Raw genomic sequence first — 11,377 nt, 5'->3', positions numbered from 1 at the left:
TAAGCGATTTGTAGCGACACTTTTTCGTCTTCTTTATAACACATGTACTACCTATGGAAAAAAAGTCGCTGTTGCATAAGACGTCTGTCTGTACTTTCGGGAACACCCTATCTATTTAAACGTATTCGATATTATCGGGGGTGAGTTTCAAACATTTACACATCTCTAAAGGCAATTTTGGAAATACGCAAGCTGCTTCTAAAACAATTTGTTTGTTTGTACAATTGACGAGGTACAACCGTAAGAAAGGAGCTTTAACTTATAGTAGACACCGGTAGTAATATTATACACTTTCAGAACAACGAGTTTCGTATGTTTGGGAACCAGCGTAAACGTGGAATTTTAAGAGATGAAAATGAGAGGACGTAAAGATTCCACGGTGAATTCTGTACGCACCGACAAGAATATCAAGAAAGAGGAAGCATTTCCCGTGGCGCTTTTCACTTGCACTCTAAATAGGAGCCATACACACTCCCACATACAAAGCTCACTTCAAGATAGCTTACTTGAGAATGAATTTGAAAAGGCATCGGACTGTAGGAGTAACGTTTCCAACGCTAAAAAAACTCAACGAACTGGTGGACAAACAGTCCGCCAAGTCAGGAAAGGAAACCTAAATTGTTTGAAAGGAAGCATAAAATCGCACGGAGACCAAGGCCAAGTTAAGGACGAATCACCTGAAGAAGAGCTGACCTCTTTTAGAGACAACGTTCAAGCACAGATCAATGTGCCGGATAGTGGATTACGAGATGATGATTGTGGTGTGGACCTCAACCATGGGCCTGCTACTTATAATAATATTACGGTGAATAGAATTAAAAAGCATACTGAAACCTTTTCAAAAGGACCATGTCATCAGCGTAATTTGCGAGACCACACAAAAGGTCAACTGTTAAAATGCACCTCTTGCGGTCTGTCTTTTGTACGGAAATCGATACTTAAGACACACCAGCGATCCCATACGGAAGAGGAACCGTTCAAGTGTTCCCACTGCTCAAGGAAAATTTCACTGCATTCACATTTTGAAAGACACTTGAGAACTCTTAGAAAACAATGCCAATTGAATGACAACCCACTTGAAGAAGAAAGTTTGAAGTTTGCCGAAGAAATACTGACTTTGTTAAACGGCAACGATCATGAAGGGATCGAGGTGATGGCTAATGATTTACAAGTGGATGGTGACTATGGCGCTGGCTTCCATCAACGAACTGGTGGACAAACTGTCCGCCAAGTCAAGAAAGGAAAACTAAATTGTTTGAAAGGAAACTTGGAATCGAACGGAGGCCAAGGCGAAGTTAAGGACGAGCCACCTGAAGAATGTGTGTTTGACGAGGAAGTACTGACCTCGATCGATGTGCCGGATAATGATTTACGAGAAGATGATTGTGGTGTCGACCAGTACCAAGAGCCTGCTACTTTTAAAAGTAAGGGAAAAAGAGTCAAAAAGCGTCACAGTTGCAATTATTGTCCTAAACATTTTTCAAAGAAGTCAAGTCTTCAGCGCCACTTGGGAACGCACACAGGGGATAATCCGTTCAAATGTACTTATTGCGTAGAGTCTTTTTTTCATAAATCAATACTTGAAACACACCTGCGATCGCATACAGGAGAAAAACCGTTCAAGTGTACCCACTGCTCAAAGGCTTTTACACAAAACTCACATCTTCAGAGGCACATGAGAACAGTCCTGCAATCGCAAACAGGAGAAAGACCGTTCAAGTGTACCCACTGCTCAAAGACTTTCACACAAAACGGACATCTTCAGAGGCACATGAGAACAGTCCTGCAACCGCATAAAGGAGAAAGACCGTTCAAGTGTACCCACTGTTCAAAGACTTTCACACAAAACTCACATCTTCAGAGGCACATGAGAACAGTCCTGCAACCACATAAAGGAGAAAGACCGTTCAAGTGTACCCACTGCACAAAGACTTTTACACAAAACTTACATCTTCAGAGGCACATGATAACAGTCCGAAACAAAAGTTTAGAATGACACTCTAATATCTTTCTATATACATAATTAAACTCGTCAAATACCAGAAAATTTCAACAAAAGAGGGAATGTTTCAAGCAGCTGTGATTAACTGTAAACATTTCAGAACCAAAAACAAATATAATTTCATTTTTCCTTGTTAATGGTTTTATAATTATTAATAAGGTAAACATAACTATATATACTATTTTTATTCTGGTTTATAATGAGTACTGGTAATACTTGAATTATACAGAGCCTAAAATTGGTTGTCCCGTTTTCAACTATTGTTGTTGCTGAAATTTTTGAAAACCGAATTCGTACGCAACGCCTACCCAAAATTTTACAGTTTGGGAATATTCGAATAATTTATTTCATACTCAGCAGCCCTGAAAAGTATCGATAGCCGCCGACTGTTGCACGCCCCAAACGCAACAGGGTGGCCAAGTGGCCGGGCCGATATATCGATGACCCGCCCATCACCAGCCCACGCACATCACTAGTATTACAAACACAGCAGCGCAGCAGTTTATTTTAGCTACCGCAGCGCCTTCAAATCTAAACTAAATAAGTTTCGCATTATTTTTGCGCTTGGAACGCCGCGTAACAAAGCTAGTACACTAATGTCCATAACCGTAAGTCGCCCGCCGAGCGGTTCGCACAGTTGTTGCTGTTCTGGCTGCGGCTGCGAGACGTCACCGTTGTTGTTGCTGCAGCTGCAGACGCCCCCACGTAGCTGGAAATAAAAAAAGAAACGAAAATGTGGTCGAGTGCCGAATGCAAGTGCAGTCCGCATCTCCAAAGGCTTGCAATTAACTCGAAGTCTATTTAAATCGCATTAATTCGCCCCATTGTGCGCCCGTGTGTCTGTGTGCGTGCGTGCCGCTGAAACCTGAGCTCTGTGTGCGTGTGTGCGAGCGTTAACTTTGTTGTTGTTTTATTTATTTTGTGTTTTTTTTGCATACGACGATTCGAGTTGAAAGAATTATTCAAAGCCAACAAGGTCAGGCTCCTTATTTGGCTCAAAATAATTTAATACATTTTCCAATCGGCATTTTGGCCCACGTCCCGCCTTGGAAGCGGAATTGAAAATGGGAGCGCATTGCGTTTAAATTTGGTGGCTGCTCGGCGGCTGTGCGCCTTATAATTTATAATTAGCAACGCACTTGGGTCGTTGCCACTGGTATCTCCTATTATTTGCAATTGTCGCCTGACTTGCCCACTGGGGGCTTTTCGTTCTCGGGGCTCACTTTCCTTTTCCCACCTGCAAGGCGAGCGAGTGACGAATTCGCTTCCGTTCTATTGTTCCCCCTCCCACCTGAAACACCCGAAACACTCGGAGAAACTCACGCACTCGAGCGCTTTAAGTGGAACTAATCTCTGTCTCTCGTTTTTGGCCACAATGACGACAACCTGTTCCGATCTTCCGATTCTGACCGCCAGTTACTGCGAGGTGGCAAGCAAAAGACAACCACTTGCGTAGGAATGACCGTAATGGCCAAGACTACGATCGAAGAAATATGCGAGAATGCCAAATTAGCGCGGGACATGGCTCTGACGGGCAACTACGACTCGGCCTGCATCTACTACGAGGGCCTCCAGGGGCTGCTCGCCCGCCAGCTCAAGGCCACTGCGGATCCGCTGCGCAAGGGCAAGTGGAGCATGGTAAGATGAACTCCATCAGCATCCTTTTGAATACCTGCCACTTTAGAGAGTGGGAAATTTGTCATGAGGACGGACAATAGCACTTAGTCACTCCATATGGTCAAAGCTATAAGTAATCGACTCGATTCTTCATAAACGATGGTATAATTGTATACCCCATGAAACATTGTATAATCAATTTGTTAAGATAAGTGGGTATAACCGAAATTCAAGTAGTCAAAATAAAAAACGTACTAAGATAATCTCTTTATCACCAAATTCTAGCGAGACGTGCTTACATAGATCTTAAATAAGAAAGCAGGCACATAATCTTTTAATGAACAGGCTTAGATGTCATTATCTCGAAGCTTTCTAATTTGAAGTCTCTATTAACATAATAATAAAGAACGCTTCAGTGAAATTTTTCAACTTTAATAGATACCCGGTATGCGTAACTTGTCTTAAAAATTGTCAGACTCTAAACAGTCTTGCAAGAAAAGTTTGTCAAAACTGCAAGACGGTTATCGTTAATTTACATACTCACTTTTTTGTAATCTCTACATATTTAATTTGCATTTTTTTAATTTAAATTAATAAGTACCAACCAGTTAGTGTACATAAAGTATATTATCACTCCCACATTTTACTTACTTGTTATCAATTCACAGATCAACCAGCAGATAAGTCAGGAGCACGCGAAGATCAAGGCCATCCAGCGAACACTACAAGACATCTCGCTGGACCTGCAGAGCACCAAATTCGCCCACAAGCTTCGCCACCAGCTCAGCGAAGAGAGCACCAGCAGCAAAGACCCATCCGCCTGGTTTAAGCCGGACCCCGACATTTGGACGCCCCCGCCAAAGGATCCCGATGTGTGGGGTCCTCCGAAACCACCACCCACCACACAGGCCGTGGGCCGACGCGCCGCACCGAACAACCGCCGCACTGCTCCGGCCTCTCAGAACAGCCGCCCCAGCAGCACAATCCCACAGAGCACTGCCCGGAACGGTCCTGCCTCGACACGCAACTCCCGAAACTCGACGTCGGCCGCAGCACCGAACAGTGGAGCACGCATGACCAACGGACGGGCTGGCGGACGAAAGCTGTCCACGTCGAACAACAACGAGGCTAGGGACGACGACTCCACCGCTGCAGGCAGCAATGGTGGAGGAGCTGGTGGCGAGGGAGAGAGTGGCGACCAGCAGGCCGCCCAGGAGGAGGAACGCAAGTTCCAGCCCAACAATCACATAGAAGCAGAGCTAGTCGACATTCTTGGTAAGTTCATGAAGCTTGTTCTACCCTATGAAGTATATAGATTCTTGATTTGGAAAGGAAAGTCTTTTGTGAATAAAGTTCTATTTCTAAAGATAAATTGAACTAAATTAAATTAATCAAAAATGCGCGGCTAAAAACTGGTAGAACGTTTAACCGTGAATTAAGATGTCCATTCTCACACAATAATAATGAGAGACCCCAATTCAGATAACCAACTCTCTCTTTCCAGAACGTGATATTCTTCAAAAGGATCCTAAAGTGCGCTGGAGCGACATTGCCGACCTACACGACGCCAAGCGGCTGCTGGAGGAGGCCGTCGTGCTGCCCATGCTCATGCCGGACTACTTCAAGGTGCGTCACCCCCGTTGTTTGTTTGCTCTGAATCACATTTTGCCGAAGGCTTATCTACGGCCGGTGTTGGGTCAACAAACGCGCTTTATTTCAGTGCTGCGTTTGCTGGGCTCAGGGCCCCGTATATTTGATCAACTGTTGCCACGAAATGCAGCGTCTCACAGCTCTATCACTCTTAACTAGGTGCTAATTTTATATCACTGTCAGTTTGCAAGGCTTTTGTCAATCTATACAGACTGCAGGGCCTGAAAGTTTTCATTGTTAAAATTAAGTTGATTATGAATTATTTTGTACGTTTGTTATCTTATTCGCATATGTGTGAGGTCAAATTTGTATCAATCCATAATGGGACTGTCAAACAAACATGTTTATATTATCAATGCCGAGATGAATAACCATTTTGGACTTAGAAATACAAAAAATACTTTCTTGGGATCAGAAACACATATAGTATAAAGTTATTCGACTTTAAAAAGTAATTATTTTTGGTTTGTTATACTGAATTAGAGAGACAACTTATGAATCGATATAGGCAAGTGAATTGTTTCGACAAATTGCATACATTCATGTATATGTACATACAGCTGCGGCAAAAATAATAGCACCATGACATAAGCTTGGCTTTAAATCGAAATTTTATTAAGAATAATGGCTTAAGCGAGTGGGTAACCACTTATTTTATTACTATAACATATTACTTATGAAATTGAAGGCAATTGTATGCATTTGATACTTTACTCGAAAGTATTTCACAAAAATACGAAATTTTAAGGAAATTTGGTCGGCAACAAAAATAGCACCAAAATTGAAAAATGAGTGAAAAACTTAAAAATACAACAATATCAAAAAAAAAATTATCCAGAAATATGCGTGATAGTGTCCTTAAAAATTAATATTTTGTTGTGAAGCCTTTAGCTGCAAGGACAGCAGCACATCGTCTTGGCATGGAGTCCACCAGACCCTGACATCTTTCCTTGGGTATATTTTTCCACGACACCTGCACAGTGGCCCAGAGGTCCATATTATTTTTGGGCTTTGCCTTAGAAACATCTTTTTTAACGTCACTCCAAAGATTTTCTATCGGGTTCAAGTCTGGCGACTGTGCCGGCCACTCCAAGACGTTGACACGGTTGGTCTCAAACCAGGATCGAGCTTTCCTGCTCGTATGCTTTGGGTCATTATCCTGTTGGAAGACCCAAAGCAAAGGCATTTTGTACTCCGCGTATGGTAGCATAACTGTTTCCAATATATCGACGTAGACATTTTGATCCATGATAGGTCTTATCCAATGTATTGGGCCGACTCCGTAATACGAAAAGCAACCCCACACCATGATGCTGGACCCTCCATGTTTAATTGTTTTGCAAGTGAAGCGGGGGTTATATTCTGTATTGGGAGGTCGTCTAACGTAAGACCGAGACCCTTTTCCACCAAATAAAACAATCTTGCTCTCATCAGACCACAATATGTTCCGCCACTTTTCTTGGGACCAATTTACGTACTGATTTGCAAACTTAATTCTTTTTGCGATGTTCTTTTTAGTCAATAACGGTACTTTTCTTGGACTGCGTGCGTATAATTTGTTGTCACGTAAACAGGATCTAACAGTTGTAATAGCTGCTGATATGTTTAGATCCTTTTTAAGCTCGCTAGCCGGCTTAAAAGGGTCCTTCTTACTTTCGCGCACCAGGCGCGTTACCATTTTTGGTGTCATTGCAAGTTTTCTCCCGCGTGTTTCTGGTTTGGTATCATATTTTAGGGCATTACAAATCATTTTGTTAGAGCAACCGATGATTCGCCCAACCTGGGCATAGGTATTGCCTTCGAAAATGAGCTTTTTGATTGTTTTTCGTGTTTCCACAGAACAATGCTTCGCACGACCCATAACTACCGAAATTTGCGACTCACTTTAGCAAATCAATTAAATGCACTGATATCAAATGCATCTAAGAAGAAAAAACTCCATAAAGTTTCGAACAAGTAAAGCTTTCGTAGAAGAACTGTTAATAGTGCTATTTTTGTTGCCGCTCTATTTTGACTCTCTCTCCATACAAATTCGAATGTAATAAAAACCGTTCGCATTGTAACAGTTATCAGTGTTATTTTAGTAAGTACATGTATTTCACTAATTATTACCAAAAACAGAATGGAAATATTGCAAGAAATGGCCATTTTATATCACAATTAAGAACTACCCACGCAATGGTGCTATTTTTGTTGCCGCAACTGTATATACATATATTTATATTCTGGGTTATCCGAATCTTTATTAAAATCGAATGTTTTGTATTACCACAAAGCTCCAAAATAGCCATGTTCAATATTATTATAATAGGCTAATGTCTTAGCCTACGATTTTTTTATTTTACCCAAAATCATTTCTTTACCAGCAGAAGTGTGCATAGGTACCAACCATTTCGCGTTTTGCGGGGGCGTAAGGTGACGCGGCCAAACAAACAACCAGATCTAGTTAGCCATCACTGAAGTCTAAATAATGGGTTGTTTTCTGTTAACCATCTTATGGAATACAAGCAAATGTCGTCAAAAACGCTCGCAGTTTATAAAATATATGATATTCAACAGGCAAGAAAGTTTTAAAGTTATTGGTTAAAATAATATAGTCCAGTAAAAAAATCGCCTGGTTGAGTGGTGCTGATCAAGATAATATATACATATTGCTTTGCAAGATTTTGTCTCACATTTAAATACCCAAAAATGTATCAAACAAAATTAAAATGATTTATTAATCAATATTGTATCTATTTTTCTACAACCAGGGTATCCGGCGACCCTGGAAGGGTGTGCTAATGGTGGGACCTCCCGGCACAGGCAAGACAATGCTCGCCAAAGCGGTGGCAACCGAATGCGGAACCACATTCTTCAACGTGAGCTCGGCCACGCTCACTTCCAAGTACCGCGGCGAGTCGGAGAAGATGGTGCGCCTGTTGTTTGAGATGGCGCGATTCTATGCGCCCAGCACAATCTTCATCGACGAGATCGACTCCCTGTGCTCGCGGAGAGGGTCGGAATCGGAGCACGAGGCCTCGCGACGCGTCAAGTCGGAGCTGCTGGTCCAAATGGACGGCGTGGGTGGAGGAGAGGAACAGGCCAAGGTAGTGATGGTGCTGGCCGCTACAAACTTTCCCTGGGATATCGATGAGGCGTTGCGGCGCCGGTTGGAGAAGCGCATTTACATCCCACTGCCATCGGACGAAGGCCGCGAGGCGCTGCTAAAGATCAATCTGCGCGAGGTCAAGGTTGATGATAGTGTCGATCTGACCTACGTAGCCAACGAGCTAAAGGGGTACTCCGGAGCCGACATCACAAACGTGTGCAGGTGGGTTAATTCATATTTTTCTATTAAAAAATACTCACCCTTCTTCGGGTTTCCAGGGAGGCCAGTATGATGTCGATGCGTCGTAAGATCGCCGGCCTTACACCAGAGCAAATTCGACAGTTGGCAACTGAGGAGGTGGACCTGCCCGTGTCGAACAAGGACTTCAACGAGGCCATGAGTCGCTGCAACAAGAGCGTGTCCCGCGCGGACCTGGACAAGTACGAGAAGTGGATGAAGGAGTTCGGATCGTCATGATGGCGTTGCCCACGGGAATGGCTAGCAATTGTAGGAATATATTTTTGAATAGCCTTAAATACGAGCTTAAGTCATTAAGCTTTTAAAGTGAAAACCGAACCGATCCAAGCCGAACGGAAGAGTTGAACATATTTTATATATAACATTTTGCATAAAACGATACAATCTATATATTTACATATATACATTGAACCAGAGGCCGTTGGAATTATAAAAGACTAACCGTTCTCAAAGAGGAAACACAAATGCAACACTGAAATTGAATCGAAGTCGAGAGATAGGCAATATGTTTATATATACATAACAAACACCCACACACTCCATGAAGCACAATCCTTCCAACTAATCGTTAACCCACAATCACAATCTATATGCAGTAAGAAATCGCTTTAATCGCCGCCTAGCCTTGGCCCCATACTCCCATAATATGCACACTCCAAACCGTTTCATTTTTATTCAAAAGTTTATTTTTAACAAGAAATGTTCACTGTCTAATATTAATGTTAATTTTCGCTTAATTTATACATATACATATATCATAGTTTAGTGCAGGCAGAGATGTAGAGCACCTCAAATGTTAGTTTTAAAACAGGCAGAACGTTCCCTCTGATTTGCAATTAACCCACTGTAATCAGAAGAAGAAACTGAAGCAATATGTACTTAAAGTGAGGATTCTGAAATTTTAAACAATAAACACAGTTTTTAACTATAAGATATGTTTGGTGAGTTATTTGGGTGCTTTCCGCAAAGAATGTACAATAAAATTAGGCAAGCTTAAGGTACTTCAATATAGTAAGTAATGGTTGCAAAATCTTCCCGATGTTGTTGGCAAATGGATGAATCATGCACTTTCTATACATACATCAGCCATTTTCGTTTCATGGAATTTACGTTAATTAAATAGTTATAGGGCTCAAAGCCTCAGTAAATGTACTTAAAGGTCAACTTATCAGGAAATAGATCCTGTCGGAAATTCCAACTATATAATCCAGCCACTTATTTTATCTTGTATGGCAATGACGAAAGAACAACATTGGAATTAAATTATCCGTAAAGGGTAAAACTTGGGCGAGCTTGATAAGGCCAAGCACATTTCTTTGTTAAAAGCACCCTATTGTTCATCGCACTACATATATAAATATAAACTCGCCTGCTGCAGCTTGATGCGCCATGGCAGTTCGTGCTCTCGAACACGGGCCGAGATCTCAGTAGGGTCTTGACGGCGGTGGCATGGGCATAAGGGAACCCATAATGGGGTAAGGAGCTGACCCGCCGGCCGAGGGATAAAATCCGCTGGAGGGTACGTTTCCGTAGGCTGGATGAGAGGCGTTTGGCGGGCCCTGGCGTTGTTTCCTCATGAGGTCCTGCATCTTCTCGGCCTTGAGGCGACGTAGATGCATTGTCCGCCGACTGGCGAGGAACTCCTCCAGAAAGGACTCCACCCCGAGATCGCTGTCGTTGAACTTCTTGACCATCTCCTCGGTCTGCTCCTCGCTTTCGGAGGCGGCGGTCTGCAGCAGGGCCAGTGCCGTTTCCGGGCCCACACCACCGGATTTCTCCTTAAGCTCGGCCAGCTTTTCCTGGACAGACGAACACCGGGTGCGTCCCTCCTCCAAGAGCTCCGCAAGACGACCACGCAGCTCGATGATTTGAGGCTCCCGCTCAATGTTGCGCTCCGCTCGACTCCGGTTGTCCTCGAAAACGCTGGTCTTTTGAGTTCGCAGCACCTGAAGAACTTCGTCGACTTTCTCGTCTAGCTTGTCGTCGTTATTCAGCAGCTCCTTCAGCTCCTCGGAGCCCATCGGCGCGATGGAGGCTTGCAATTGGTTAAGGTATTCCTGGTACATCTTCTCCGTCTCCCTTATTCACTATCCAACTGTTTTAATTTTGCGACTTTAATTTCAATGACTATTACTTAGTAGAGCTGGGCTAAGCACTCACGGTGATAACGATGTATCGAATATTTAATTTGCGAAACTTTATCGAGGATTTAGTTTTGACACTGCACGATAGAGCTAATAGCCTGTTCAGACAAAGGCTGTTCCTGCAGCATGGACCAAATTTCGCAACAGCGACTTTGCTTCAACATTATAAGAATATATTATAAGTCGCTCTCTAGAACAAGTAGATTTTGTCTTTCATTTGTGATAGTAATTTGTACCCCTGCATTCATTCGTAATTCATCAAAAGTTCATAAAAAAATTCGTTTGCGTTGAAGATTAATGCATGTGTTTTCATACAAACTACTGATGAAGTTATAATGGCGTTACCATTTATAACTTATATGCTTGCCTTGCCATCAAATAAGCAATTAGCGAAATACATATGTACAATGTACATACTATGTACTTATAAGCTGTTTTGATGTATTCAAAAAAAGTTGCTGCAAGCGTCCCTTCCATTTCAATGCAAAAACCGTATTCTTTTGGGAATGGAAACAGAAAGAAAAACCAGGACTTTTCTGAGCGTTACCAACATGCAGATGGGTAATAGCCTATAACAGGAGCCCATACTCAAAAAACTGCATACAAAATATTTAC

The 11,377-nt window shown here is 42.5% G+C and overlaps 2 protein-coding genes and 1 long non-coding RNA gene across 4 annotated transcripts; 2 read left to right on the top strand and 1 right to left on the bottom strand.

The window, feature by feature from the left end:
- Positions 1 to 114: 114 nt before the first annotated feature.
- Positions 115 to 1,493, top strand: LOC139352969 (uncharacterized). Of its 2 annotated transcripts, none has more exons than XR_011604034.1 (2): positions 115 to 240; positions 298 to 1,493. It is a non-coding gene; the product is annotated as an uncharacterized lncRNA (long non-coding RNA). The 2 variants fall into 2 exon arrangements; XR_011604035.1 differs by having other exon boundaries at positions 117 to 232.
- A 958-nt stretch (positions 1,494 to 2,451) lies between these two features.
- On the top strand, positions 2,452 to 9,549 carry Kat60 (Katanin 60). Its single transcript, XM_017070552.4, has 6 exons — positions 2,452 to 2,610; positions 3,419 to 3,640; positions 4,288 to 4,894; positions 5,124 to 5,245; positions 8,023 to 8,582; positions 8,639 to 9,549. Exons 1-6 carry the CDS (start codon positions 2,599 to 2,601, stop codon positions 8,835 to 8,837), a joined length of 1,722 nt encoding a protein of 573 aa, XP_016926041.1. The 5' UTR covers positions 2,452 to 2,598; the 3' UTR covers positions 8,838 to 9,549.
- Vps37B (vacuolar protein sorting 37B) lies at positions 9,282 to 10,780 on the bottom strand. The gene is made up of 2 exons (XM_017070556.4): positions 9,988 to 10,780; positions 9,282 to 9,511 (listed from the first exon to the last, which is right to left on the bottom strand). Exon 1 carries the CDS (start codon positions 10,682 to 10,684, stop codon positions 10,043 to 10,045), a length of 642 nt encoding a protein of 213 aa, XP_016926045.1. The 5' UTR covers positions 10,685 to 10,780; the 3' UTR covers positions 9,282 to 9,511; positions 9,988 to 10,042.
- Between the last annotated feature and the right edge of the window lie 597 nt (positions 10,781 to 11,377).

Source organism: Drosophila suzukii, chromosome 3 (assembly GCF_043229965.1).
Source record: "Drosophila suzukii chromosome 3, CBGP_Dsuzu_IsoJpt1.0, whole genome shotgun sequence".
NCBI lineage: Eukaryota > Metazoa > Arthropoda > Insecta > Diptera > Drosophilidae > Drosophila > Drosophila suzukii.
Note: the sequence above shows the minus strand (reverse complement) of the source record. Positions and strands in the feature narration are given on the sequence as shown.

Bases quoted from the DNA above. Each gene is read 5' to 3' on its own strand.
- Kat60 (XM_017070552.4), top strand. The intron at 5,246-8,022 runs GTGCGTCACCCC...TTCTACAACCAG, and splicing joins TCATGCCGGACTACTTCAAG to GGTATCCGGCGACCCTGGAA. The intron at 8,583-8,638 runs GTGGGTTAATTC...TCGGGTTTCCAG, and splicing joins GACATCACAAACGTGTGCAG to GGAGGCCAGTATGATGTCGA.
- Vps37B (XM_017070556.4), bottom strand. From the start codon at position 10,684: ATGTACCAGGAATACCTTAACCAATTGCAAGCCTCCATCGCGCCGATG.